At 42.9% G+C, this 27,392-nt stretch overlaps 1 protein-coding gene across 2 annotated transcripts; it reads left to right on the top strand.

Annotated features, from left to right (window-relative positions):
• The first annotated feature begins 4 nt into the window (after nt 1–4).
• On the top strand, nt 5–25,497 carry GDAP2 (ganglioside induced differentiation associated protein 2). Of its 2 annotated transcripts, XM_056338909.1 has the most exons (15): nt 23–138; nt 560–646; nt 1,709–1,955; nt 3,483–3,622; nt 7,795–7,948; nt 9,491–9,579; nt 11,935–12,011; nt 13,078–13,237; nt 14,932–15,082; nt 16,032–16,108; nt 17,467–17,543; nt 18,099–18,238; nt 18,856–18,910; nt 23,646–23,789; nt 24,724–25,497. In XM_056338909.1, the coding sequence occupies exons 3-15, from the start codon at nt 1,780–1,782 to the stop codon at nt 24,769–24,771; spliced, it is 1,488 nt and encodes a 495-aa protein (XP_056194884.1). In that variant the 5' UTR covers nt 23–138; nt 560–646; nt 1,709–1,779; the 3' UTR covers nt 24,772–25,497. The 2 variants fall into 2 exon arrangements, with proteins under 2 accessions (XP_056194883.1, XP_056194884.1); XM_056338908.1 differs by lacking the exon at nt 560–646 and having other exon boundaries at nt 5–138.
• Nucleotides 25,498–27,392: the final 1,895 nt, after the last annotated feature.

The following is a 27,392-nucleotide window of genomic DNA, read 5'->3' as shown; positions in this document are numbered from 1 at the left end:
CGCCTCACCGGAAGTGAGGTGATGCAGTCCGGAAGCGGAAGCGCGCTGCGGTCGCGCCGCTTTTCTGGGTGATGTCGCTAAACCGGCGCCGATCGAGACCCTCCGGGCGGGCGGGGCTGGCGGCGGTGCGGGCTGCCCGTGAGTTACCGAGCGGCCGGTCCGCGGGGGGAGGCGCCGCCGCTGCCGGCGGTTCGCGGGCCGGGCGGAGCCGGGGTGGGCGGCAGCGGGGGCGCTGGCCGGCCTGGCCCCGGGGGGGCGCGGCCCAGCGGCGGGGGCTGGAGGGGGGGGCAGCGCCGTCCCTCACGGGCAGGGTGTCGCACCCCGCCGGGGGGCGCCGGGGCCGCCGCTCGCAGCGCTTTGTGCCGCCCCCGGAGCCTGGCACCCCCCGGGCTGGGGGGCGCAGTACCCGGGAACAGCGCGCCCCTTCCCCGCCTGCCCCCTGCGCTCCCCCCGGGCCCCGGTTGCTGGCGCTTTCCCAGCGGCAGGGCAGCGCTGGGGGTGAGCTCTGAGCTGTAGCCGTTCTGCCCATCCTGCCTTCTTGCTCTTCGCTTTCTCCCAGCACTCCAGGGCAGAAACCTTACCTGGGCACTCTCCTGGCTGCCAGTGTCCTGGCGTCAGCCGTTATCACCCCTCAGCTTGAGTTCGGGTGTTTGGTTGTTTCTTTTGGATTATTTTTCTAGCTAATGAAAATACTTCATAATCCATGTTTCAGAATTACCACTTGGGGATGCTGTCTCTTCAAAATTATCAGTAATGAACCTGTGAAAAAGGTTAAATAATAGATGTATATGTGGTGAACTGGAATCACCCGTGCATGTATTTGTGCTAGCTTAATTTACTAGTACAGTTTAGTAGCTACAGTGAAAATGTAGTAGCCTAGGTGTAACGTGCTAGCAGTTAAAAAGTATGTTTTGGCAAGTTTGGGTCTTAATCTAGCAACCAGTGTCATCTCAGCCTTTTTTTAAAAAAAAAAAAAATCGGATGGCAGAATTCAACCTGCAGGTTCATTGGGGCAGCATTCTAATTTTACAGCTTCGCTCTCTTTCTTGCAAAACCTATTTGAGTGAAGGCGTTTCATGCCTGAGTGCATGACTGTGAGAACTGTGCAACTCTAAGTCTTATTTGCATAGCTTCAGAATTCACTGAACCGTAAGGGTTGTGCGATTTGGGGGGAGGGAGGAAGTTTTCATTGGTTTGTTTGTTGGGGGGGGGGTGTTTAGGAGTTTTGGGGTTGTAGTGATTTGGGACGCTGTGTATTTTCTTTTGCTTTTGCATTTTTTGATTGATTTTTTTTAAAAGGTATGACCCAGGGCTAGACCTAAATCTTTGCAGGGATAGATTATACATACCCTGCTACAAACTTGCTGTTTGTTTAGATAAAGAAATAATTTCCAGAAAGACTGAGGTCCTTTCTACACTTGGGAATTTGTTTTCAGCATTTTCAAAATGTGAGAATCACAAGCCAGTTGGGCCAATTTAATAGAGCAGGTGTTTTCACCTTGCACTGTTGGAAAAGTTTGTCTTTAGTGTATTTGCACTGCCTTTTTGCATACAGGTAACAAAAGAGGAGGAAGGAGCAGCTGAGTGGGAAACGTGTTTCTGTTTTCTGCTAGCTGTAATTGCATTGCAGTCTGGTGAAAGGTCTGGCTCTGTGGGAGTCACTTTCAGTGAACAGCTGGTGACCTGGTTTGATTTTCTTCCTTTAAAGCACCTGGAAGACTCCAGTGAGAATTGGAGTGTGACAAGCTAGCAGAGGAAAGGAGTTGTTGTTTCCATTCCATGGATCCCTTGGGTGCTCCTTCCCAATTTGTGGATGTTGACAGTCTGCCAGGCTGGACTGATGCCTATGAGGCTAAGCAGCTGTACTCTCACCAAAATCCTGTTGAAAAAGCTCAAGTTGATGTTAGATCACCTTTTCCATACAGGAAAGACATAAATGCAAAAATAATCTTATGGTAAGTTCCATGTGGCTCTGGTGTGCTTGTCATCACTTCTGTGTACTGCAGGATCCGATTGCCTCATGTAATGATCACTTGCTTTAGAATAAAGTCTTTAACCCCTCTCTGGGAAGAAAAGAATCTTTTTGTTTGCTGTAAATCCGCAAGTCTGAGATTTTGCTCCACCGTAGGTTATAAACAGCACGTTTGTAGGCATTTCTTGATGCAGCAGACTGGAGCTGTATTTCCTGCTGTCATACTGTACGCTAAATATCAAAACCAAATACAGTACTTTGATACAACTGTTTAATTTTTTTTTAAATATACTTGCTGTATACTAGCTTTTTTCTTTCTTTGCTGGCTTTAATCTTTCACTTTTCTGGTATTTATTTCTTTCATGTGGTTCTCATGGCTTGCTTTGGGCTCTCTCCTGCACCCCCTCTCTGTTCTGTATTCTGTCTCTACATTTTTATGCCAGAATCTATTGATAAAGTACCGTGTGCTGAGGTGAACTTACTCCATCAGTTTTTCTTTCCTATAACTCAGATACTTGAACCTGCTCTCTAGATGAGTAGCTCTTTGTTAATCAGTGTGAAGAGAGAAGGATTTCTCAGGGACACAGATTCAGGGGTCGGCCTTGAACCTCTTTCTGGTTAATACGTGCAGGAAATGGGACTGTTCATGGATTTCCTGAACCTGATTAAGTAAAGAAAGAGAGAAGTAAAAGGTTAAACATCTCTTACGACTTGGGCTTGGGTGTAATAAATATGTGCAGTTTCAACTGTTACTTGAATCTCTCCCTGTGCATGGGAGTCTTTATTTCCCTTCCTATGCTCTTTAATCCCCAAATCCCTAATGGCTGCTTCAGTGACAAAAAGCAGGTCAGAGTTCTGCTACTCCATTGACTCTCGTGCATCTCTGCTTTGTTTATCTTCTGCATGTCTGAGCCTTGAACAGCAGAATGGTCATGATCAAATTGCGGTTCGCAGTGCTGGAACAAAAGCAGCAAAGGCTTGTCTAGCTGCAGTGTCGCTCCAGATCCTCAGGGGTCTGAGGAAAAGCAGCAGCAGTAAGGTGCCCTGGGTAGCATGTGTGCAAACCAAGAAAAGTACATTGAAAAAATTATTCAAGTTTTGAAAGTAACGTGCCACAAGGACTGTCCTCTTATCTCCAAGAGAGAATACATGGGGTTTCTGGAACGTGTTACACTCCCATCAGTTTAACACGCTTCTTTGCATGTTCTGCTAGTTAAACTGCCCTACATAAAACTGCAGCACTGCCTTTTTTACATACATCACTAAGTTTCTGTTGAGGCAGGGAGCGTTTAAGGAAATGACAGGTTGCTTGCAGTCTTTCTTCATCAGTTAGAGGCAAAGGATGATTCTGCATGGTGAGCATGTCAGGGTACGCTACCCTCTGCGGGCACTGGAGCGCTGTTAATGCTTGTCCTTTAACTTGGCATTTCCTTGCCTGTCAGCACTTACTTGACAATGATTGCTTCATCTTACATTCAGCCCACAATAAACGGTTTCCTTGTTTCCTCAGGAAAGGAGATGTAGCGTTACTGAACTGCACAGCCATAGTAAACACCAGTAATGAGTCTCTCACTGATAAGAACCCAGTATCTGAAAGTATATTCATGCACGCCGGGCCTGACCTGAGGGATGAACTCCAGAAGCTCAAAGGTAAGTGGCTGGAGATGTTTTTATCTTACTGAAATCTACTGTCCTTGCATAGTACAAAGCATGAGGATTTGGACATACACTAAAATCAAGGCATAGCACTGGTCTGTTGTTTGTTTGGTTTTTTTTCATCCCCTTCCCCCAACGTCTGGTGTTAATGTGAAATAGATGGAGGAAACACATGACAATCTAGCCTCTCCTGGTTTTGTCGTTCAGGGTACAGATCATTAAAAACCTGGGGCAGATACTAGAGTTGCTGAGCCCTTGAGTTGTGATACAGTAAATCCCATTGTTACCTGAAGCCACTCTGGGTGGTTAGCTTATCAGAGCTTTTACTCAAGGGACCAGCCTTGTACATAGTCAGATTTTGTTCTTACCCTGTTCAGTGTGTATATATACTGTGGAAGACAGGAACTGAAGTTCACCATTGCAGAAATTAAATGGGTTCTAATATACACTTTGTGTATCCTCTGTCAGGATATTAATATATGCACACAGTCCTTCAGGAAACAATGGCAATAATAGATGGATTGATAAAACACTGCAATAGACTTAGTGACTACTTAAATTGTTCAGTTCATTTGCCTTTTCTGCACAACAGATTACTTTCTAATAAAGTTACAAGACCATCCCTAATGGAAGGCTGTTCTGGAAATGGTTGAGGTTTGCTTTACCTGAGTTCTTATTAACAGAGTTTATGGCTGGTGATGAGATTTACAAATACTCAGCTTTATTCCCAGTGCCTGTTAGTTGAAAAGAGGAGTTTCCCTCTTCTGTGTGAGGAGCAAAGTGTTTATAGTTGTCCAGGGTCATACAGAAATCTAATACAGTTTGCAGGTGAAAATTCACTTTTCTAATACCTGTGGTACTGAGCTGAATTTTGAGACCAAAGTGATCCTTGAGTAGTACTGCTCACTCTTGCCTAACAGCGCGCTCTCCTTACGTAGTAACAAAACAGGTAGAAGAACCACAGTATTTCTAATGAAAACTCTCAGTAGCTTAAACTGCAATTTAATAGACATCCTGTTTTTATAAAATCATGTTTTGCTGATTCAACTTGCTTTTTGTGAGTAACCTGGATGTAAAACCAGAGGAAGAGTGACAGTTTCATAGGAGAGGGAAAACTCAGCGTGTCCTTTGGGTTCAAAATACAGCAGATGTTATAAAATAGTTAGGACCCTGCTATGTACACCAGAACTCTTCTAAAATAAACTTGGGTTCCTTCTGTGCACTGTGAGGTGGAGAGGGACAATGTTTCAAGGCATACTTAACATTTGAGACCTGTCAGCTCTGTAGGGAATTATTTGTGAAAGTTGGGCTTAGCTTCTTACGTTCCCTTTTACCATGCTGAGATAGATGTAGTTTTGCATTCTCTACCCCTGTGAAGACGCTGATGTCTTCCCTCCATAACACATTCTGCAGGTTCATGACTGCCTATACATGACAGTTTCCTTTTAGCCTTGTAATAAAAGCTTTTTGAAAATCAGTTCTTTGATGCACTACTGGCGGTTTGGGTGGGAGAGGAAGGAGAGGCTGGATTACAGCTTTGGCTTTTGTGCATCTTTAATGTGTTTGTCACAGTAGCAGAAGTGGAAGTGAGTGCAGTTAGGAAATTAGTTTGATTCTTTCGTCACCTCTGCCTCCTTTTGCATGCTTTCCCATTGAAATTCTTTTCTAGTAGAATGTTCTTGCTGAAAACATGAAAATGCATGGTCTTTGCTCTAAAGCTGTGAAATGGGAGCAGTGGTGATCTTCAGTTAGTTCTCTCCAGCTTTATTCCTACTCCTTGGTATGTATTCATATTTCATAGACTCCAAGAAAAATCATGATCTTAAAGCATGTGATGTGCTGACATTTCAAAGGCCTGCTTTCTTTAAGGCTCAGCTAACTTACGCATTCATAGGAACAGTGTGTAGTTTTCATTAAAACAGAAATACTACAGCCAAGGATGCAAGCTTGCAAATTACGTGCTATTGATACATGCTTGCCTATCAACACATACTTGTTGCAGACTAATAAAGACCTTCTGTAACAGCAACGCACAGTAGTCTTCCTGCTCCAGTGAGACTTTTTCTCCACTGCATACTTTATATGGAGGATTCAGACTCTCAGTTTTAAACTTGCAGAGAAGTTGTTCTAATGTTTGAAATATCATGGGATAAAAAATAAGATCTTGACTTTGTTCTCACTTTTGCCACAGACTTTGATTTGTGCAGCTCTCTCTACTAGCTTACCTCACCCTGTTTCTTAAAATAGATATAATATTTGCTGCTCGTTTTAGTTTTATAAATTTCGTAGAGATCTCCGGGCAGAAGGCATTGGGAAGTACAAAGTGTGATATAAGTGCAGTTAGAGATTACTGATGGTCTGAATTTATTAGTTTCTCTGCTGAATTCACAACTATACCTCAGTCAAAATTCCTTCATTCTTTTTCACGAGACCGTTTTTCCTGCAGGCCTTTGCTTGCTATTTTCAAGTTGTGTGGCTTGGGCGGACCAGGGAGGAAGAAAGTAACTTGATACCTGATGCATTAAGTGCTTTGGGTTTAGCTTCTGCTTTTTCCATACTGTGCTTATTTAGTTACTCTCTTGAGCTGAGGCATCTTAGAGGATATGCAGTAATTCAGAATAGTGTGCTTAGTTTTAGTGTGCTGTTGTAGTCCTTCTGATTAACCCAATAAAACCAAGGTGGAAGTCTACAGAAGCTAATGATGTGATTTATTGGATTAAAAAGTGTATAAGATGTTCGCTGAAAGGCAACGTGTTGCCACTAAAAGGACGTGCTTAAAGTTTTGAGCAAGAGAGATCCTCAACCTGGAATGTTTCTTGCCATAAAATACGCTTTGGTGCATGCTGATAGCCCGCCTGAGCACCACAAACAACAGAGTAGGAGAGGTGAACACTGCTACTCGGTGGGCAGCTTCACGATTGACTTAAGCCAGGCTACTGCAGTGCTGCTGCCAGAAGGGTGGTTGCAGCCACTCGTTCCTGTCGCATTCCATTTTGTGGGCACTAGCAACCTCAAAGATCAGGTTGAAAGCTAATCCAGTGAAAATACTAGTTTTCAGCCAGATCAGAAAGCTGCAGTGCAGCTGTACATGCAGAAGGAAGAAGGGAGAAAATACTTGTCTTTGAGCGTAGGGGAAGACTAGAAGTACTTCTTCAGCCGTCCAGAACTGGAGCGGGCTAGATTTGGGTGAAGAAGGGGAGGGTTAGCAGGCTGTTTGTCCAGGTGCTGAACTAAAAACAGTCTTCAAACACAACAGCTGTTCCTGGATTTTTCATTATCAGAAATGCATTGACAAACTGAAGGGAATAGGCCTACGGATGTCATCGAGGGTTTGTAAGTTTGTAAGACAAACTGATTTCCCTTGTGAAAAATTACAGGAATTAAGTATGAGTAACTTGCAGGGGATAGCCAAAGAGCAGTCAAAACTAAAAAGAGGTAAAGATGTGAGGTATGCTGGCGTACAGTAGATGATCCTGGAGTGTGCAACTGGAGGGTGCTGTGGATGGAACAATTAAATGTGTCGCTTGAGCTTCCTTGCCTTGAGACTAGGTATCTAGTCTGTCAAGAAAGTATGGTCTCCATGAGAATCATACTTTTGCCTTGTGAACACGAAGAAACTTGCAAAACAAAGCAAGGTACCTTGTTCTGGGAGCACAGGTGGAGCAAGTGCTTGATGTGTTTGTTTTGAATAGCTTTGTCAAAGCTGATGGGTTGAAGGAGACTTCTAGCCCTTTTATCCGAAAAGCAATCTCCCCAAGCCAAGTTATTAAATTCAGAAGGACTTTTTATTGCTGGTTGTATGGCATATTTGTGCATCTGTTCTCTGCATATAGTTAAATCATTGCTGCCTTTGGCTCTGTATGTGGCACAGTAAGCACTGCTGTTAAGGCAGCATTTCTAGCATTTTCTGGTTTGTCCTTACATGCATAGTTTTAAAATTGAGAGATGGAGCACAGCTGTCACCTCAACCTGACTAGGTGATGCTAAGCAGCTGTTACGAGATCGAATGCTATCCTTAGTATTTGATGTGTAAATGACTTCATATGGGATATAAATTTGATGACTTCTATGTATGGAGTTGTCTGACTGGAAGAAGTCAAGGGCTTGAATATTTCCAGCTTTCTTATCATGACATTGGCATTTTTCCTTGTGTCTATTTTTTTCAGGGTGCAGGACAGGTGAGGCTAAACTCACCAAAGGATTTAATTTGGCTGCACGTTTCATCATTCACACAGTGGGACCCAAATACAAAAGCCGGTATCGCACAGCAGCCGAGAGCTCCCTGTACAGCTGTTACCGCAATGTCCTGCAGCTCGCCAAGTAAGCACACGGCCACTTACGTCAGGGTTTGCCGTCCGTGGTGTGTCTGCCCTAGACACTCGGGTCTGCACAGAGGCCGAATGTCTGAGAATATCTTCTGATGGTTACTGGATTTGGTTAAGGGCGTGAGAACCTGAGTGGCCTCGTGGTATACTTCATGCTTTTTGTTGCCTGTGTCGGTGGTGTAGATTGAATGTGCAGAGAGATCTGAGCTGGTTCGAGTCTTGAAATTGGAGCTGCGCAGCATTCAGTTACTCTGAGGAGCCCAGCAGTGATAACTGCATTGGGTTCTGTGCCACGAAAAGCTTTAAATGAGCTTGCTCAAGCAGCAGCTTCATGTGTCTCTGCGGCCATGTGGACGTAGCCGCAGGCAGATCCGACTGCTGTATCCATTCACATGCTTGGCCTCTGCCTTCATACAACAATCATCTAAAGTTCTGAGTCAAGGTGCAAAGTTATTTCTAAATCCACAGTTGCTGCAGATGGGTTTGTAGTTTTCCCTCTTTCATCTGTGGTATTTTCTGTTTCCTCTTAGCTAACAGGGTTTTTTTTCTTTCTGTTTTTTCTGTGTTCTTTCCTGTAGTCTGTTGTTTTCCTGTGACAGCTATTGTAATGGTAACAGTCACAAAAAGTACCTGAATAACAGCAATGTCATAAAATATACTTAACAATTTCTTAAGGTTGGGAAGATCAGTTCTTCCAAGCCTGGACTGCGTTGGAGGGCAATAGCAACTGTTTCGTAAGATCAAAGCTAAGGTTTCTAGTACGTGCAGGTTTGTTCTGCCTCAGAAGCAACAAGCAAAGTCAGGCCTGGATTGAAGCATGGTAAAAACAATTTTAAAACTTCAATAATTCTGCTCAATGGATTCTGAATGCTTTTCAGTCAACCTATTTTCTAGAGTAACTTTTGATGCTTGTAAAATAGTCTGCCAGCTCTGAGGTTGCTCAGACTCCTCTGGTGACTGTTGGCAAGGCATCTGTTTTACTCTTCTAAAAATCTGGTGCTCTGCTGGAAGCACCTTGCAGATCTTACTGTATTGCTTTATACCAGTGATTTCCAACCATGCCTAGGACTGAGTAAGCCACCTTGGTCTGTGTCCAGACCTCTAACAAAACAAGTGATAGGTCAGGTGGAGGAACGGGAGAGTGTTTGCAATAGAGCGCACCTCATTTTCCCCTCCTTCTCCTCACTGTCAAATCTGTACAGGAGGAAAAATATTTTGGAAAGGATTGCAAGGAGCCTGAGGTAAGAACTTCTTCATTCAGGATATGAGAAACTGCAGGAACAATGTGGCTGAAGTAGAAGGAGAAATCTGAGAACAAAACTAAGAGGAAACAGTGTGGAATCATTAATGGTTCCCTCTTCTGCCTGATGGTGGTATGTGTACATCTTACTAGAAGAGAATCCCTCTGCACAAACCTAAAAGAGGGTCACTGCTGCATAAAGGCAGGAAAAAAAGTGCTAATGTTATCTACCCTACTGGCAAACGTTTGTTCTCACCTGACCGTCTATTCATTTGTTTCTCTTTTTCTGGATTTCAGGGAGCAGGCAATGTGCTCCATAGGATTTTGTGTTATTAACTCTCTGAAAAGATGCTACCCCTTGGAGGATGCAACCCACATAGCACTGCGTAAGTTTGCTGGGATGTGACATAAACTGGATGGCATTACTCAGCAGATCGCTTGCCTCAGACTGCTGTTAATATGGGGAAACCCTTTTTTTAGGGGGCTGTGGTTTGTTGGAGCCTGTAAAAAGGCAAGGCTGCCTCTGGTTGATCAGGAAGTGGATGATAAAAACAAATGATCCTTTCTCTGTTGAGAAGTCATCAGTAAAGATCTATGGGAATCTGTGCTGGAATATATTCAATACATTAATTAACCTGGAAAAGATGCTGAACAGTGAGGTGAAAGAGTTTGCTGGTAATAGAAAAGTGTTCAGAATAGCAAAGATGAGGCCGTACTGTCGAATAGCTGGAGATGGGCCTCAAGTGAATGTCATCTGCCATTTTAGTGTCATCAGCATATCCAACTGTGAAGTGATATTCTTCTCCCACTGACCCACTCCTGTCTGCTTCTGCCTTCACATGCAAAATGATGGCCTAACCTAAGGAGCAAAATCTTGAGATTATCATAGTTCCATGAAAACAACAGCTCACTAGAGTTCATAACAGCAGTTGGAGTAAGACACAACAAAATTAAGAACGTTATGCTAGAAATCTGTGGTTTGTCCACCCTTTAAAGCTGCACATTCAAAAAGGATGCACTAGAACTAGAAGTTGAAGAGGTCAGCAAGAATGGAGAAAGGCAAGCAATAGCTAAGTGAGCTAAAGTCTTTTTCAGACTGGAATATGCTGAAGTTGAAGGGAATGTGATAGATGTCTATAAACTCGAGTGGCGTGGAGATCGTGGGTAGGAATCAGCTGTTCGCTGTCTCCCAAAACAAGAACCTTTAAACAACGCTACTATGAATCAGGTTCAGAACAAACAAGTGCTTACACTATTTGTTTTATGAACCTTCTTACCAAAAAGCATTGTAGATGCTAAAAGTTTTCAAATCTGGGGGGCTTCAAAAGGAAACTGTATTAAAGAAAAAAATGAAGGCTACTAAAAACAAATCTGAATATTTCCTAGGCTGAAAATACTTAGAAATAGGAAAGTGCCCTGAGAAGAATATTATATACCTGCCTGGTTCTTACTTTTCCCTTTTCTCTTTTGACTTTTGCATTTCTCTTGGCCTGCTCCCATCTGCTTTCTACCACCACCACCCAGTCCCTGGACCCTCCTGCATGGTGCTCTTGCACAACAGGGAGGTTGTTGCAGATGGAGGGAGTGGGTTTTCCTCTTGCTGTGCAAGCTGGCTGAGGAAATCTTTCTTGCCCTCTGTTCAGCAGAGATGCTGACACTGGAGAAACAGATTAGTCTGCTGTTTTCTCTGCTATCTGCCTGTTGAGTGAGAGATCTGAAAACATCTGCTCGCATAGGTTCAGGAAACTGTTTGCTGTGGAACCACACAACTGCATTTCTCCCATAAAGTAGTGTTGCTTTTTATGTGAATTTCTGTACAGGAAATATTTGAAAATAGTTTGGTTTTTTCCCCCCCTCTGCTCTTTCTTGAAGAACTGACGCTAATGCATTCTCTGCAGAGTACACTTCCTTATTGCTGTCGTCTGTTGTCCCTTTAGGGCTGTATGCTACTTGATAAAATACTGCTAGACCAACTTATTGCTTTGGACACTTTCTCCCTTGGCAGCCTGACAGGGAAGCACTTGAAAATCCTGATATGTGTCAAGATTATTGCAGCTCAAGGACCTCATCTGTACAAGGATGTGTCTGACGGGGAGCTTGGTTACAAAACATTTTCTTTTCCCCTCAGCTGCAATGGCTTGGGAACTTCACTGTGTCCCTGGATTTGCTAGAGATTTGGGGGAGTCAGAAGAAAGTAACAGAGGAAACAGTTTCTCTAATGATTTATAAATACAGTTTTTATATGCCGCTTTGGCATAGTTGACTCCAGAGGTTTTGTGTGACGGACTCTGTCTTATACCAGCTTCTGCTATAGCTGCTTATCATCTTGCTTTCCTGATAACTTAAGGCACAATGACTTGTTCTAGGATTGCCTGGTTTTGGCAGCTTGCACAGACTCTAAGGGGGAGGGATTTGGCTTAATTTTGCAGGGCCATAGAATCGCATTCCACAGACTGAGGAATAATTAGCAAACTAAAATCAGAGAGAAATTTTTTCTCATTTTGTATCCATCTCTAGAGTGAGCAGCGACAGAGAGTGGAGATGGAACTGCCAGTATGGCCAGCAAGCCATTTGGTGTGTTAAACTGCCACTTAATCCACACTTGGGTACAGCCCGTGAAGCTGTTTTGTGTGAGGGGAGGGATGTGTCTCTATTCTGTATTCCAACTCCCTCACTTGCAGTTGTGCATTTAAATTTCCTCTCCTGTTTTTGCAAAGTACATTTATTCTTCTTTCTTGCAGGCACAGTTAGAAGGTTCCTGGAGATTCATGGAGAGACTCTGGAGAAGGTGGTGTTTGCAGTCTCCGAGCTTGAAGAGGTATCTCCTTGATATTCATTCCACCAAAATTCATGGGCCTGTTTGATCTTTTCTGCAGCAGTAATTAGCTCCTTTCTAGAGCTGGACTCGGATTTCCCCTTCAGATCATACAGGCTTTTGGTCCTACAGCATCCTTCTGTCTCCTGCTAGCATAGCACCTTTTCCAGTGCTGTTTATGCCCTTGGCAATCACTATGGGCATGTTCAGAATCTTTCTAATTCTGGCTTCTGTATTTCTGAGCCGTGAATTGCAGCCAGTACTAGAGGTTATAACATGCAGTTGTGCTGGATGGAATCTGCCAGCCAGAAAGGAAATTCTTAGTACAAGATTTCCTCCTTACACAGCGCTGCTTCCCTTGTGCTTTAAAAGGGCCAGTTTAGCATGCCCGCAGATCACCTGCGAGCATCTTGAACGTTGCTGGCTGGCTTGTTGAAATAAGAAGTTTGACATTTAATGATCTGTGTGCAGACGGATGCTGGCAGTTTGAATATTGACTTCTTTTGTATATCAGACTTGCTAATGGCAGTTCCTGGGCAGAACACCCCATTGTACTAGGTTCTGTGGCATCTGGATAAGGGGTCTAAAACCATTAATCGGTTGGAGAGAACACATGAGCTATTACAGTGTTCAGTAGAGATTTTTCACTGTTTTCCTCCAGGTGGGGAGAGTTTCTTTTGGTGGTTGCTTTTTCTTTTTTCCCAGTCAGATCACCAAAGGTGATCTGTGTAGTGGTGCATTTTGATATAAAAGCAACCTTCACTGAAGTCTGTCACCCATGCATATTCTAACTTAGTTACAAAGCTGAAGTCTGCGATCTACCTGAGTTCAGGAAGGTTAAAGCAGAGTCCTCTTAAGGTCATTTACCAGTGTGGCAAAAAAAAAAAAAAGTTAACGTTTATCAAGGTTACACACCTTTATTGCCAGGTAGCAGCCCAAAATAAGCCATTGAGGCAAGTGGTAGTTTGCCTCTAAACCGCTGAGAAGGTCCCTGCTACAAGGGCAAGCGTTACTTAACTGAAAAGCAAGGATGCGTGATGGACCCTTCACGCATTTTTCTTATTTGTAGGCCACTTACCAGAAGTTGCTGCCTCTGTATTTTCCAAGATCGTTGGAAGAAGAGATACAATCCTTGCCTTACCTCCCTGCAGATATTGGCAATGCAGAAGGGGAGCCTGTAGTACCAGAGCGGCAGATCAGGATCACTGAAAAGCCGGGTGTGCCGGATGGTGAGTTCTTAACTGAACTTTGGCAGAAGTGTGTGAAAGTCAATGGAAAGCCAGACAAGGCATGTGAGAAGCGGAGCGCTGGGCTCCTACCGCACCTCGCCTAAGGAAGGCGGCTGTCAGGCTGCCTCATTGCCTTCATGTGTTCCCCAGCAGTAACTACTTCTTTCTGCCACTTTGTGTTGTGGTTAGAGGATGCAGTAGAGCTGTTCTGTCTTTTTCTTTCTTGGGGGAAGCGTAGTTCATTCCCATTGCAAATGGCATTCCCATTCTCAAAGTGCTTAGGACCTTTGCAGTTTGTTTGCAGAATCTTGTGCAGCCCCTAACTTAAAAAGGCATTATTGTCAATAACCTATCTTGTATATTAGCCAAGTGTTGCTTAACTATTAGCAAATGTTGTCTCAAATGATAAGATTCTGTTGGGACAGCGTGTACATCAAACTAGTAGATGCTCAATGAAAACAAGAAGAAACCCCCTAAAAGATAGAAGAGCTAGGTCAGCCCAGAGATCAGTGTTTAGGAAACGTCTGTCAAAGCTCAGTGGAAGAAGTCTCCTTGCAAAAAGGTTGCCTAGACGTCAGGGTTGAGGAGGTGAGATACATGTGGCAAGATGATTTAACGTATAAGTGGTCGTAGCTGGCACATTCTGCCTTATTCATTAAGCAGCACTGTGAAAGTTTTACATTTCTTTGTGAACCCCTAAACCATCAAAGGCAGATAACCTGGTAAGGGTTTCAAAGGTTTTCTACTTTAGCATGGCCAGTTGGGGTAAGGCTGATTATGCAGTGAGGGTACAGACAATTTTACAGTTCACGGTTTGATACCTGATAAACATACTCCTGCTGATCAGACTCCAGTCTCTTCTCTTTTTTTGTTTTTTTTCTTTTTTTCTTCTCCCTGTCCATGTTGCTGGTTAGAGTGGTGTTTGCAGCTGTGGTTGGTCAGTGGGAGGCATTCAATCACTACTGAATAGTTTGTGAAATTACAGGGTTTGCACATGTAGGAGCAAAGGGGTATATCAGAATCCCGTGCCTTTGTCCCATTGCTACTATAGCATGTTACGTTAAAACTGGGAAACACTGTTCCCATCCAGATTGCCCAGAGAGGTAATGCTGGAAGCCTTAGCCATGTTCCTTGATGACATCAAATGTAGTGGAGCATTCTGGTATTGTCGCCAGCAAGCGAGCCTGTGCTTTTCTATTTCATCACGCAGTTGTGTTGTAAACAATACTATAAATACTAAATACTAAACTCATTTTACCACCAGCTCTACAGGATCTGTTCCGTCAGTGTCAATGATATAAAAAGCGAGTCCTTTCTACCACGCGCTTCTAAACTGAATAAAGCTGCAGCATCTGTCCCTCTGCATACTTATTTTTCCCCATGACAAGTAGAACAACTGTAAAGCCCAAGCCACTCTCTCCAGACCTTGTTTTTCAAGAGTTAGCAGTCACCCCTTTGTTACAAGCCGATGACTAGGACCTGCCCAGTTAGTTTCCAGGCAAATCAACATTTTAAGGGAGTCTGTAGTTATCACAAACTATAATCTGTCGTATCGTGGTGTGCTGTGGGTTTTCTGGGTTAGTTTGTAGTGTGATGACTGGGTTGGCTCCCTGAGATACACTCCAGTTCCTCAGCAGCATTGCTGTCTTGTGTGCAGCTTGAACATCTTACGCTACCCTTTGTTTCTACTGCAGATGCTTCAGATGAAGAGGGTCTGGAGGCAGATTTGTCTTTCATTGGTTCCCATGCTTTTGCCCGCATGGAGGGAGATGTTGATAAACAGAGACGCCTCATCCTTCAGGGACAGTTGTCAGAGGCAGCGCTGCAAAAACAGCATCAGAGGAAGTGAGAATTCCCTTGTCTGCTTGAATGTTTTGTGTTTTAGCTGTTCAGAGGACCAACCGTTATGATGGTTTTGTTATCTGTTCTGGCAAGGAAATACAGATAAAACCTGCTGTAGCGGTTTTGGCCTGAAGGGAGAAGGGAAGGGGCAGTAAGAGAAGGGAAGCTAGTGGTGAACCCACTGGCATTCCCAGTGCGTCCGGCCATGCCTTACCTCTGTGCCACGAGATGTCACTGTTTTGTCACTGCTTTTTGTACAGGGATCACCTGCTTTCAGTACTGCCCGCTTGCTCCTGAGGCTCTGGGCAGATAGCAAAACATTTCTATTCAGTCTTTCAAAACAGAAAGAAAAATAAATTAATGCCGAAGCTTTTCTCCTTTTTTCTTTTTTTTCTTTTTTTCCTCCTTCCCCCTGCTCATTCTTAACGTGCATGATCACTTTCTTAGAAGCCAATTCCATGCTGGAGTCCTCTTGAGGCATGGTGCATGGCTTCTTTTGTCAGATGAATCACTAATTTGTTCACCGTTTAATGGAGGGGTGGGGAAATCTGTATGTAATGGTTGTTGCTACATAGTTATGTTTGACTTACGGACTTTTCAAATACATTTTCTTTCTTTTGTATTTTTTTTAAACACTGATACTGAAGTATTTAAATGGAAAATCTCTCCAATCTTTTTAGCCCAAATGCAATGCCACTGTAGTTACTAGTTGGTGCATATTCATTGCACTGGTGAAAATCACTAGATATGTAACTAAGAGATTCAAATTTCCCCACCCTCTTCTTTCTTTAATAACTTGATAGTTGCTTCATAGGTCAGAAATCCACAATACTAGAGAGAGGGCTCAGTCATAAAGAGCTTGTTTTGTCCTTCCCTTCCCATGTATGTCTTCAGGCTTCTAATGCTAATCTGAAGGGGGATCAGTTCTGACCAGATGTTTTTAACTTTCTAGTTACAATCGCTGGCTGTGTCAGGCAAGAGCTGAAGACCTCTCTGATATTGCTTCTCTGAAAGCCTTGTACCAGACAGGTAAGCTCAGGCTACCAACAACTGATGTATATTGTTTTAAAGCAAAAATAAAAAATAAAGATACAGTATTTTTTTTAGACCTGAGCATACAGTAAGCCATGTTATCAAGCTAGAAGCCTGGCCAAGAACTAGGCAACATCTCTGCAGTAAAGCAGGAATTCTCTCTTGATTGGCTTTGAAAGACACTGTGGTAAACTCCCAAACTGCTCTGCTCTAACAGTCTGAGGATAGGTGCATGTCCTGAATTGTCTGTAGCTTTAGATGTGAATCAGTACTGATAAATTAAGCCAATGCTAAGGTACTGTGTATGAGAGAGTTCTCCTTTTGTTCTAAATTGTCGCCACCTTTTGTTACAAAGAAATGAATGTTGTTTTCAGGTGATTACTGTAGAGAATAAGCAGTTCCCAAAGCAACTTTTGATACAGCTTTCCTGAAGAAAGCGGCTTGCTTTATTTCCCTGGGGTTAGTATGCGTTGCCCTCCTCTGTGTGTGTCTCCTGGTACTAAGGGCCGAGTGCCAGGGGCAGCACATCTTGCAACTTCTTTGTTCAGTACATGGGGAGATTAGGAAGAGATTCAACAACGCAGTGGAGAGTTCAGTGGAAGAACATAGCTGCAAGGTCCTTGCAGCCTAGGAAGCAGAAATGGGGAACCTGTACTCTTTAGTTCACTTTTACTCTTTAGATAGCATCATACTTGAACGTAAAAACTTGCCATAGTCCCAGTGGCGTATAGCTGCTTTGCACCATGACAGGAAGAAACAGGCGAGTAGTCAGGGTCTCAAAACCATGGCTGTGTTTCTGCAGAGAAAGTCTGTTCAGCATTTTGCCTGATAACTTTGGCCTCCTGAAAATTCAGATACTTACCTTGATCTTTGTGCAAATGCTGAGGCTGTGCTCAGTAACTGCAATTTTAAATTCTTTTGTTTGCCTTAGTCAAGGCTCTGTGGGCTGCAGGAGGTCAGTAAAGTGTGCTCTGGGAATCTGCATTAGATTGGTTGGTTTCTAGGAAGAGGTTTGCATTGGTGGTAGAACTGCAAGTGAAGGTTGGTTGTTCTGTTGGGTTTTTTTTAATAAAAGTAATGTTATTACTTGAGATTTGGGTAAATGCAGAGTACTCGGGCAACATAAAATTGCAGTCCTTAAGTTTCTCGGATGTGACGCACCCTTTTTTGGATCAGAATAACCACTGGTATAGTGAGAACCATAACTTAAGTGTATTTCCTTTGTTTTTAAGATGGAAACCATATGCATTGCAAAAATTCTGAGCTCTGGTTGGTTTTCCCTGTTTTAAAAGGGACCAACTTCAAAACCTGGCATGACTGAGAGAAGTGTAGACATACTTCTCTTTCTTTTGTAGGTGTAGATAACTGTGGCCGCACAGTGATGGTGGTGGTTGGAAGGAATATCCCTGTAACGTTGATAGACATGGAAAAGGTAACGCTTTGTAAAACTATTGTGTATGTTGAATATGAATGTTCAGGAATCTGATTATAACTGCTAGAAACTTTAGCTGTAGAAGACTTAAATAGTTTCTATTTAATCTCTTTTACAGGCAGATAAATTTGTATTCTCTTATAAAGGTTTGTGTGTGGGTTTTGGGGGTGGCTTTTTAGAGGAGGAACTGTGCTATTTTTAGAAAAACAGACCTAACGTGGCTCATTTTTTTTTTTTCATCTCAAGAAGAGACAGATTTGCCCTGTTTCTATAACAGCCAAGACATGAAGAGTGAAATGTAATGAGTCAAATTTGTTTTTCATGGAAACAGCAAGAATTTATCTCCATCTGTGAGGTCAGCTAGACAAAAAAAGACATCTAAGTTACTACAGTCAAGTTGAAGGCTTGGAATGTTCACCTTGCATTTGTAGCTGAAACATAATGCCACCCAGCTCATGACTCCTGATTTATGAATGAATTAAAGGAAGCATATTAAGATGTGATGCAACTGTGAAAGAATTCTTTGCAAATATAAATTTCATTTTTCTGTCTCAGGCTCTTCTGTATTTCATCCACGTCATGGATCATATTGCAGTGAAGGAATATGTCCTGGTGTACTTCCATACGCTCACAAATGATTACAATCAACTAGACTCTAATTTCTTGAAGAAACTCTACGATGTTGTTGATGCCAAGTGAGTGTCAATAGGAGACCCTTTCTGGTCTTCCTCCGTGCTACGGCAATGTATGTCGTTCCCTGTATCTGGTTTCTGATTTATTTATAAAAGAGTTTTGCTGGAGCAAAGACCTAAATACATAACAAAGGCAGGAAGAAGGAAGATATGTTTTCTTTCCTTCATAAAACCATCTATTAAACCAGGAAGTTCTGTCCTCTGCAGTCTGCCTTCTGGAGCTCTTAGAGGGATGTACTGGGTGTATTGTCTATCTCTTATCTAGAGGTGGAGCTTCTGGAGCCTGGCTTTGTTAAAAGTGTGTTGCTGTTGTGAGGGAAGAGGCTTGGGTAACATTGGCAGTCATAATTTGTCCATAATTTTCACTGTCCGCATAGAAGACTGCAGGCTATGTTGTCTATGTTGTCTTTATCTGAAAAATAATCATTCTGCTCCAACCCACCCACCCTCCCACGCTCTTACACTTACTTTTCTGGTATCTGCCCTTGTGTTAGATCTAACTCTATAAAATTACATCACAGGCATTTAAGCAAAATCATCTATGTTTTGGCAATTGGGTTGTGTAGATGAGCTTAATTAGAAGTCACTTTTAAAGACTTTTTTTTCTTTCTCTAAACCAGGTACAAGAGGAACTTGAAGGCACTGTATTTTGTCCACCCAACATTTCGTTCAAAGGTGAGGTAAACAGTACAAAAGAAAAGTATATTTCGGGTGTTGGCAGAGCAGCATGTAAGACTGTAGTATGAGGAACATGGAGATATATAGAAGACTTCCAAAATTAGGCAGTATCATCTGGATCCACGGTCAGAGTTTGAAGTTCATCCCTGTTTTTGATCTAGCTGTAGTCTTCCAAAATTAGTGATAAGCTGCACCCCAGTGCAGCGCAGCTGTCTGTGCCCTGTTTTGCCTGTGCTCTTAACAGAGAGAGATGGAAGCTTTGGATCTTGTTTCTTCCAAAGAGAAACATTTTGTCCTTTTCCCTGCTGTCTGGTTGGCAGGGTGACAAACCATGACCAAAAACTGTGGGAATTTTTTTTTTGTGTGGTTCATTTCCTGGATGTTTCACCTCTTCTTTCCCCACAAGAGGTATTGCATCGGTGCTGTGTATTGCTTAAGAGTTGCCCTGGTGTGGGCAGAGGACAGTGCGTCAAGCAGCCCCGAGGTTATTTGGTATTATAGAGTGTAGAGTAGCAAAGGAAGATAGGAAGAATGCTGTTGTGATGGAGTGCAGAAAAATCCTGTTAAGCCTTTAGGAGATGGAAAACTGAGCTCATCAGGCAGTAAGGTGTTACCCTTGGCTGTGGTCTGTGTGGGGTAACAAAAGACGGAGCTTGCTCCCCTCTGTACTTCATACACACTACTCGTATTGCAGCGGTATGAGTACTTCAGATGAACTAAGTGTCAGCAGCGGCCCTTCCTAAAATTGTTAGTCCTGTTAAAACAGTTGGAAATGTGGTCCTTTGCGTTCACATCAGATTAACCTCTGTGTTTACTCTGCTTTTTGCTGACATTGATCAAATCTGAGGAAATTATACGCCTGGAAAAAAACATCTGTTTGCACATGTTCAACAAGAATTTCTTTGCTAAATTTCCAAAGAGTCCTTTCTTTGCGTGCGCACAGCTGGGACACCGTGAGACTCAGAGCTTCCCTGGTTTTATACAGATGAAGCTGAGGCTTCCCAACAGCATACCTTCCAGTTCCTGTCAGGATACTTAGGAGCTGGCATCAAACATTACTGTGGTCACAAAGCTGAGTGGAAGCTGAAGCTAGAAGTACTAGTGTTTTAAATTCTCAGCAGCACTTTATCCCTCTCCTCTCTTCCTACATTTCTACTTGGTTGAGAAACGGGGTTTTTTTGTTGTAGGATGAGGACTCGCGTTCACCAGTCTGTTACCATGTTCTCTGTCCCTTTGAGAACTGCAGCGGCACTCAACAGATCTGTGGGGCAAGCAGATAGTTGGTGGGAAGCAAGGCGGGTGAGAGATGGAGAGTTCTCCCACTTGCTGGGAGTGGAATTGGTTTGTATGCTATTCTAGCAGCACAGCTGGAGGCAAAAGAGGATGTGTGTCAGTGTTTTTCTGCCAAGCCTTTTCTCTAACTGAAGGGCAAGTGGGATTGCTGCTGGCTGTTGCAGAGACTATCAGCTTGTGAAACACGGTGGGGAATGTGCAGCAGAAAGTCCTGGCGGTGAAGATGGCTGCTTAAGAGGGAATGATTTGTCTCTCCCCTCCTTTTTTGGCTGTTTTCAGGGCTGTTGTCCCCATGGAAGATTACTAGCTCAGAAGCCTCAAATATCTTCAGAAATGTTTGGCACATTTGTCCTCCCATTTGGAGCATTGACTGACTTCCCTAGAAGTAGTGGAAAATACCCCATGTCTCAAATGCAGGAGGAAGGCTTCTGCATTCACGCAGCTTCCCAAATGCATCATCCTTGTTACATACACCTCGCTCTTAAACCTCAGATACAAATTGTCTGTTTTACAGCAGTATTGAATCCTGGCACAGAGGATGGTGGCCATCTGTTAGAGTTGCTTTGTTCATTTCTGGGCTGAAAAGGATCAAGAGGTTTTCATCATGTCTTTTAGAAACTCATGTGCCCCTAGAAAACAAGCATAGTTCTTAATGTACTTCGTGGTGCCAACCATGATTCTTGCTTTGGTTTCTAGATATGAAACTTCAAAAATTATGTATATTCTGAGGATAATTGCCTGTCTAGAGTACGTGGGGTTTGGTATGCAGGGAGGAGGGTTCAGCAGTTACCCTAAAACCCAGAGTAACTGAAGCAGGGTGTGTCACTGCATGGCCCGTTTTTGGATACTGATCCTGCCTTTATTCATGCTTTGATGTGAGCGTTCTTGTGATCTGGGAAGAACTTCTCTTGTGCTGCTGAAATGTAACTGTTCTTTGCATTTTTGCAAGATTGCAGCATAGGCACCATTAGCTTTTTAGGCTGGCAGCAATGCACGCTTCACCAGCAAGCCTTCGATTAAGATACCCTTGAAGTGCTGCCACAAGTTCCTTCCTCTTGCATGTGAATGTACTTCTGCTTATTATTGCTATAGCTGCTGATACATAAGTAAAGGGCTTTTGGGGGGCAATTTTGTGTGAATCTTCTCAGCTCCCCTCTTCTGAGAGCGCTCCAAACAAAGCTTGGTGGCTGCATCTGAAACAGTCTCACCCAGAGAAAGTCTGGGTTTATAAATATAGTAACTTGGCTGTGAATCAAGAATGTTTCAAAACAGAAACATACATGAATAATCAAACCAGATATTCCTAATCATGGTAGTCTTTGTACTTATCATGAACAATTTTTGTCTTGTTTTTCTGTAACAGTCATAAAAGCAGTTTCTGGGGATCAGATGCCAATATAAAGGTTGTTGCAAATAGCTTACAGCTTTTTCTATGCAAGATCCTTCCAAGTGTAGTAAAATTTTCTAGATTTTTAGCAAATTTCTCTTTGGGGAATGACCTAATTAAGAGATTGGTGATACACTGCATCTGTGGTGGTGCTGGGTTTTTTGGGGGGAAAGACATCTGGTACTTTAACACTGTGGTTTTCTAGCTTGACAGAGTGACTTTGATAGCCTTTTATTCAGATTATGAACTGCAGAACAAGAAAAATAAAGGAAAATTTCAGATGTCTAGATTCTTAACTTTTTTTTTTACTGCTCTGGTATAACTTATTTTGCTTTCAGTGCATTAATAAGGACTTGGTTTCATTTAAAGCTCCATGTCCTTTTACCAATAAATGGGTGCTGTCATATTGCTGTTTCTATAACCTGTGATTATCAAGAATAGAGATAGGAGAAGAATTCTTTAGCAAGGCTTCTGCCCCCTCCCTTTTTTCTCTGTTGCTGAAGATGTGTCAAACTGCAGTGGCTGGTATACTTGGGGGTGGGGGGGTGTGTGCTTTCCCCAAAAACAGTTTTCATAATGGCTGCAAAAATATTCCCTATTGGACTGTTGTATGTATTAAACATCCATAGCAATTAATATTTAGTGATTATCATTCATAATGTGCCTTGGAATGCATGCTACTTTGGTACAGGATTGAGAGGGTATTTTTCACTCATCAAACTGTCACCCAGTGTCACTCATAAGAGGTCTTCTTAGAAAAACACAGTAAGTAATGGAGGCCGGTAATAAACTGTCTCCCTGCTTTCCAGTAACGTAAATCTCTAATTCTGCCCTTAAAATAACGAGCCAATCTTAATGTTCTGTCCTGTTCTTTACCTCCTTGTCTCTTTTGTTGTGCCTTTCTCATGAAAATAGGCTGTTTTGAGGAGGTAGCGCAGATATTCCAGGACAGGTTTTGGGCATCAACTTTTTCTTTAAATGTTGCATTTGGGTAAAATCATTTTTATTGACCTAGTGTTTTAGCTTATTTGAAACTCCCACTTCCCTCAAGGCTTTTCTTGTGGTGTTGCTTCTTTTCTGTTAACTTATTGCAGTCAAAGCACAACTATCAAACAACCACAGAATGCTCAAGATTGGAAGGGGACCTCTAGAAGTCATCTGGTCCAGCCCCGCTGCTCAAGCAGGGTCAGCAAGAGCTGGTTGCCCAGAACAATGTAAATGGTCCCTTATGGGAGCATTTGCGACCTGTAGAACACTTGGTGGGTTTTTTTTTTCTTTCCCTTCAGTCTGCCAGGAAAAACTAGATAAGAAATAAAAAAGTGATATAATGCTTAATTTTGGAGAAGGGGTGTTGAAAAGTAAAAGCTTCTGCAGTCAATCTAAACAGGAAGGAATATTTAGTAACTTGCAGAGGTATAAATGGTGTCTTATTGGCCTTTGCAAAACAAAAATTCCTTATCCTGTTTAAAAGAGACAGAGGTGTGAATACTTGAAGTAAAATCCTGTAGAATAAGTTGATAAGGCTTTGATAAGAAGTGTGATAAAACAGAAGGACATTCTCACTAGCCAACCCAAAGCAGAGCAGTTTCAATGGGATCGCTGAACAGTTGAAAAACCTCTCTCCCCCAAAGTGGAGGATTGCCGTGGATCCAGTCTGTGAAAACTTGAAGGCAGAGGGTTGAAAATGCTTCTGTCAGATATAGAATCCAATAGGTTGTATTCTGAGCTGGCTAAACTGGACGTGAAAATGTGCCACTACACTAATGGTTTTTTGAAGGCAACTAGCAGAACAGCTGTCACTCTTGTACAGTCGAAAGGGACCTTAAAGTGGCAGCTGGGAAGGAGTGCATGTGAAGCCAGAAAGCACCAGCTTCAGAACTCTGGAGACAGTGGTTGCTAGCAGTCAGCGGTGCGTGCTTCCTGACCTTGTATTACTGTCATGCTATTAGTGTTTCAAGCTTAAATCAAGCCTGTTTAACTGCAGTATTCTGTTGAACTTGAAAGTTTTGAAACAGCACCATCTTAATTTGTTTTTGTTGGGGTTTATTTCAGGTCTCAGCATGGTTTTTCACAACCTTTACGGTCTCAGGGCTAAAGGACAAAATCCACTATGTGGAAAGCCTTCAGCAGTTATTCACAGCCATACCCCCGGAACAGATTGATCTCCCCCCTTTTGTCCTCGAGTATGATGCCAGGGTAAGTGGTTGCGTGTTGCAAGCATCCGTCTTTGCTCCAAAGTGTAGTTCTTACGCTTCTCCCGTTCTGCTCTGCAAGAGCTTTAAAGGGGCTGACTTCCACATCTTAGAAATGGGGAGAAGAAAGGGAGGGTTCCTGGAAATTCTGGTTGCTCTCCTGTGAGGAAGTATTTTCTTAATGATTATTTTTCTTTCTACGTCAGTCAAACCAGAGGGCTTGGCTAAGAAGGAGGCTGCTCTCCCAATAGAGCAGTCTGCTATGCGTGTAAAAGGCAGACAACTTTTCTTCAGCCAAGAACTATAACACAACACACTAAAAGCCTGTGGATAAGATAAAATTCACATTATATACCTGATATATACCTTACACTGACTGTAAAAAGAAATACTATCTGTGTTTATTCTTTCCTGTCCCATGTATCGACAAGCGTGCAGGAAAGGGTGAGGGGGTGGGGAAGCAGTGGGGAAAAATGGAACCATAGAAGGGTGCCTTGCCTTTGTGTTGGTCCCTCCTCCTCCTCTTCCCTTCTCCATCCCAGGTCTCTAACCAAATGGCAGAATGAATATGGCTTGCTTTGGCCAAATCATTCCAAAGAGGGGTGTGCTGTAACTACAAAGTAATGACTAGAGCTGTGTGTCTGTGTAAGCAACTTCTGTCAAGTGACCGGCTATGCTAGCATTTGTGGCTTTCCTTGCATCACAGCTCAGCTTAATGGCAAAATTTTAACCTGCACTTTTTGCTTAAAACAGAGGCAAAAACCAGTTTTTGCCAGATTGCCAGCACAGTCCTCTCCTGGGTGAATTGTGGCCGTCACTGTACTTGTGGAAGACGAAGCCAGGGGTACCTGTTTATTTCTGCCTCTGTGTCGTCACCCGTTGCACCAGATGTATTGGGGAAGACTTTTGTTCAACTGCTCGTTCTGTTCTCGTTGCAGGAAAATGGGCCTTACTATTCTTCTTATCCTCCGTCGCCTGACTTGTGATCTGCAGTCCTGTGATGCTGCTGGTTTCCCATGGATCCGATGACCTGATGCCTGCCAAAACCTGTGCATTTGCCCATGTGCAGAATTCAGAGAGAGGGTTTTCCTCCCCCAGCTCTGGTATTTTTTTACTGATGAGATATTTTCAAGCACTCAAGCAATCAGAGAACTTTATGCCACTGTGAACTGTACAACCATTTCAAATATATTTATCCAATGGAAAAGTTGATTTAAAGATCACTAGATGCATTTTATTTTGGGTTGGGGGGGAGTTGAAGTTGTTACATTTATTTCTGAACAGACTTTCTTTTCTGGGAAACCTATCAAAAGCACTTGGTCATGTTTTTAACTGTTCTAATTTTCCAGCTCTGTTTGTAATACCCATTTCTGACTGGTCTGTACAAATACTGTGCAGTGCCAGCCTGACACATTGCTCATCACAGGGTCTCTGAGTTTCACATCTGATTACTTTCCCTTTCTGTTAGTGCCAGTTATTTTGGTCGTGACCCGGCAAAACTGTCTGGAATTGGGAATGCCATGTCTGCAGGCTGAACAAAACACTACCGCCAAGCCAAGATGACTGCAAGACTTAGTACCATAAATGCTAGGTGAGCTAGGAGCCTTGATAAAGTCCCTGTCAGTTTTCATTGGATGATGTGACATGTCAGGATGCCACTACCTTCCCAGTAAGAATAAAATTGAAAAGCATTTGCAGTTTCTTTTCTCTAACTACAGTTGGTTTTGTTCTCATTTGACATGGCCAGATGTGTCTGTATGATAAACGAATGCCATCTGCCTGAAGCGTGCGTGGCGGGGAGGGGGAAGCAGTGACTCCAACCCCAGCCTCTGGTGGCAGAGATTGTTCCTTAGAGATACCAGCATCCCCTTTATTTCCTGTTACATTGACAACGATTTTTGACAGGCATGATCCATGTGAGAGAGCTCAGCCACAGGGTACTTGGGGGGGACTGGAGGTGAAAAGTTTTTCAGCCTGCCAATGGAAAGCTAAAAGAGTAGGATGAAGGCTCCTTTGTGAAACATAATCGGGGATGGCAGTCCCAAATACGTCAGGATGGAATCCCTGGCAGGAGGAATGTTGCAACAGTACTGAATATGAAAATGATGGTACGATTTTCATGTCTTCATTGTAGCTGCTTTCCTGCCCCAACTTGTAGCTGCTACTCAGTCTTTACCTCACTTCAATTCTCCTTGTTCTGCCACTTCTGCCATAACTACCTTTTCTGAAGCATAAGCAAAAATCATCATGAGATGCCTTAGGAGGTAGTTATTCATGCCCGTTGAGTTGATTGGAAATGGATATCTCTCTCCTGTTTAAAGATAGGTAAATTGTTGGGGAAAAAGAGGGGAGGAAATTCCTCTCTTGGTCACCTAATTGCATGTCACAATTGTTTCTGCAGTCTGAGAGTTTGGGGGTTTGTAGTTGGAGGAGTGCAGTGAAAGATGGGCTGTACTGAGTTTCTTTTCCTTCCTACCTTGGCCTCCCGGCTTAATGTTATGTTTATACTCCACATATCCTCAGCATGTTGGTATGTCAGTTACAAATTAAGATAATCACTTGGTTGGGGTTTAACAGTCATGCGTGTACAGCATGTAAAAAGCAAGTGAGTTTGCTTTTTAAGTGTCCTCCAGGGTCCTTGTGCGATTCCATTATCGGATCCAAGGTGCTGCCACAGGCTGGAAACTGTAGCACGATGGAAAACCATCTTGGTGTCAGTACTTGGGCGTGTTGCACCGTATGGTCAGCTCACACGCGATTCTTTCAGCACTTTTCTGCTTTTTAAGAGTGAAATAGCAGCAGTCTATACAGAGCAGCTACCACGTGTCCCTACCTCCTGTGTTCACCTAGCTGTTTATAGCTGCCCTTGTCTAGTGACTTTTATAGCCAGCAGTGAATTTTCCATGCTTCTCTAATGATTTGTTTAGCTTTCCACCCCCATTAACCATCTGCTGTTTTTCACACCCGTGGCATTTTCAGTGGGGCTGTTGCAGAATAGCCAGCGTTGGCTTAATAGGCAGATTAACAGGGATTCAGAAGCATATTGTGAAAACCAAACTCTCAGCTTCACAATTTTTCGATGGTTTCTGTCCGTTTAGCTCACAGATGGCTCAGAGTCATAAAATCTAAACAGTTCTTCTTGGGACTCGGTCTGCACGTTTTTCAAACCCTAGTCCAGTCATTTTAAGAAATGACTTGGCTCAGCGATGTGTGAATGTACCTCCAGAGCATTTGCAAAGCAAAAAGGAGATCTTGGCACTGTGCATCTTATTGTGTATATTTTTCCCTTGAAAGACTTTAATATTTTTTTTTTCCTGTTACCCAAGTCTCACAAACCTCAGTGGCAAGTCAGACCTGGATTGTACTGCAAATATCCTGCATTTTCTAGTGACTCTGGAGTTATGGCAATTTACCAGGGTTTTTTTTACTGGAAACTTTTAAATGTAACATGACAGTGGAAAAAAAAATATTGAAGTGCTCAGGATAATCATTGCTATTAAAATATTTGTTCTAATATGCAAAAGCAATTGCATTAAACCAGCTGAACTGCATTTGATTTAGGCTGAGATAGATGCTGGCATGCCCTAATTATGGGTGGGTACAATGC

The sequence above is a fragment of the Falco biarmicus genome, chromosome 5 (assembly GCF_023638135.1).
Source record: "Falco biarmicus isolate bFalBia1 chromosome 5, bFalBia1.pri, whole genome shotgun sequence".
Lineage (NCBI taxonomy): Eukaryota > Metazoa > Chordata > Aves > Falconiformes > Falconidae > Falco > Falco biarmicus.
Note: the sequence above shows the minus strand (reverse complement) of the source record. Positions and strands in the feature narration are given on the sequence as shown.

Excerpts from the sequence above, each read along its gene's own strand:
- GDAP2 (XM_056338908.1), top strand. The coding sequence starts at position 1,780 with ATGGATCCCTTGGGTGCTCCTTCCCAATTTGTGGATGTTGACAGTCTG. Across the intron at positions 13,238-14,931 it reads AAAGCCGGGTGTGCCGGATG|ATGCTTCAGATGAAGAGGGT; the intron begins GTGAGTTCTTAA and ends TTTCTACTGCAG. Across the intron at positions 16,109-17,466 it reads GAAAGCCTTGTACCAGACAG|GTGTAGATAACTGTGGCCGC; the intron begins GTAAGCTCAGGC and ends TTTCTTTTGTAG.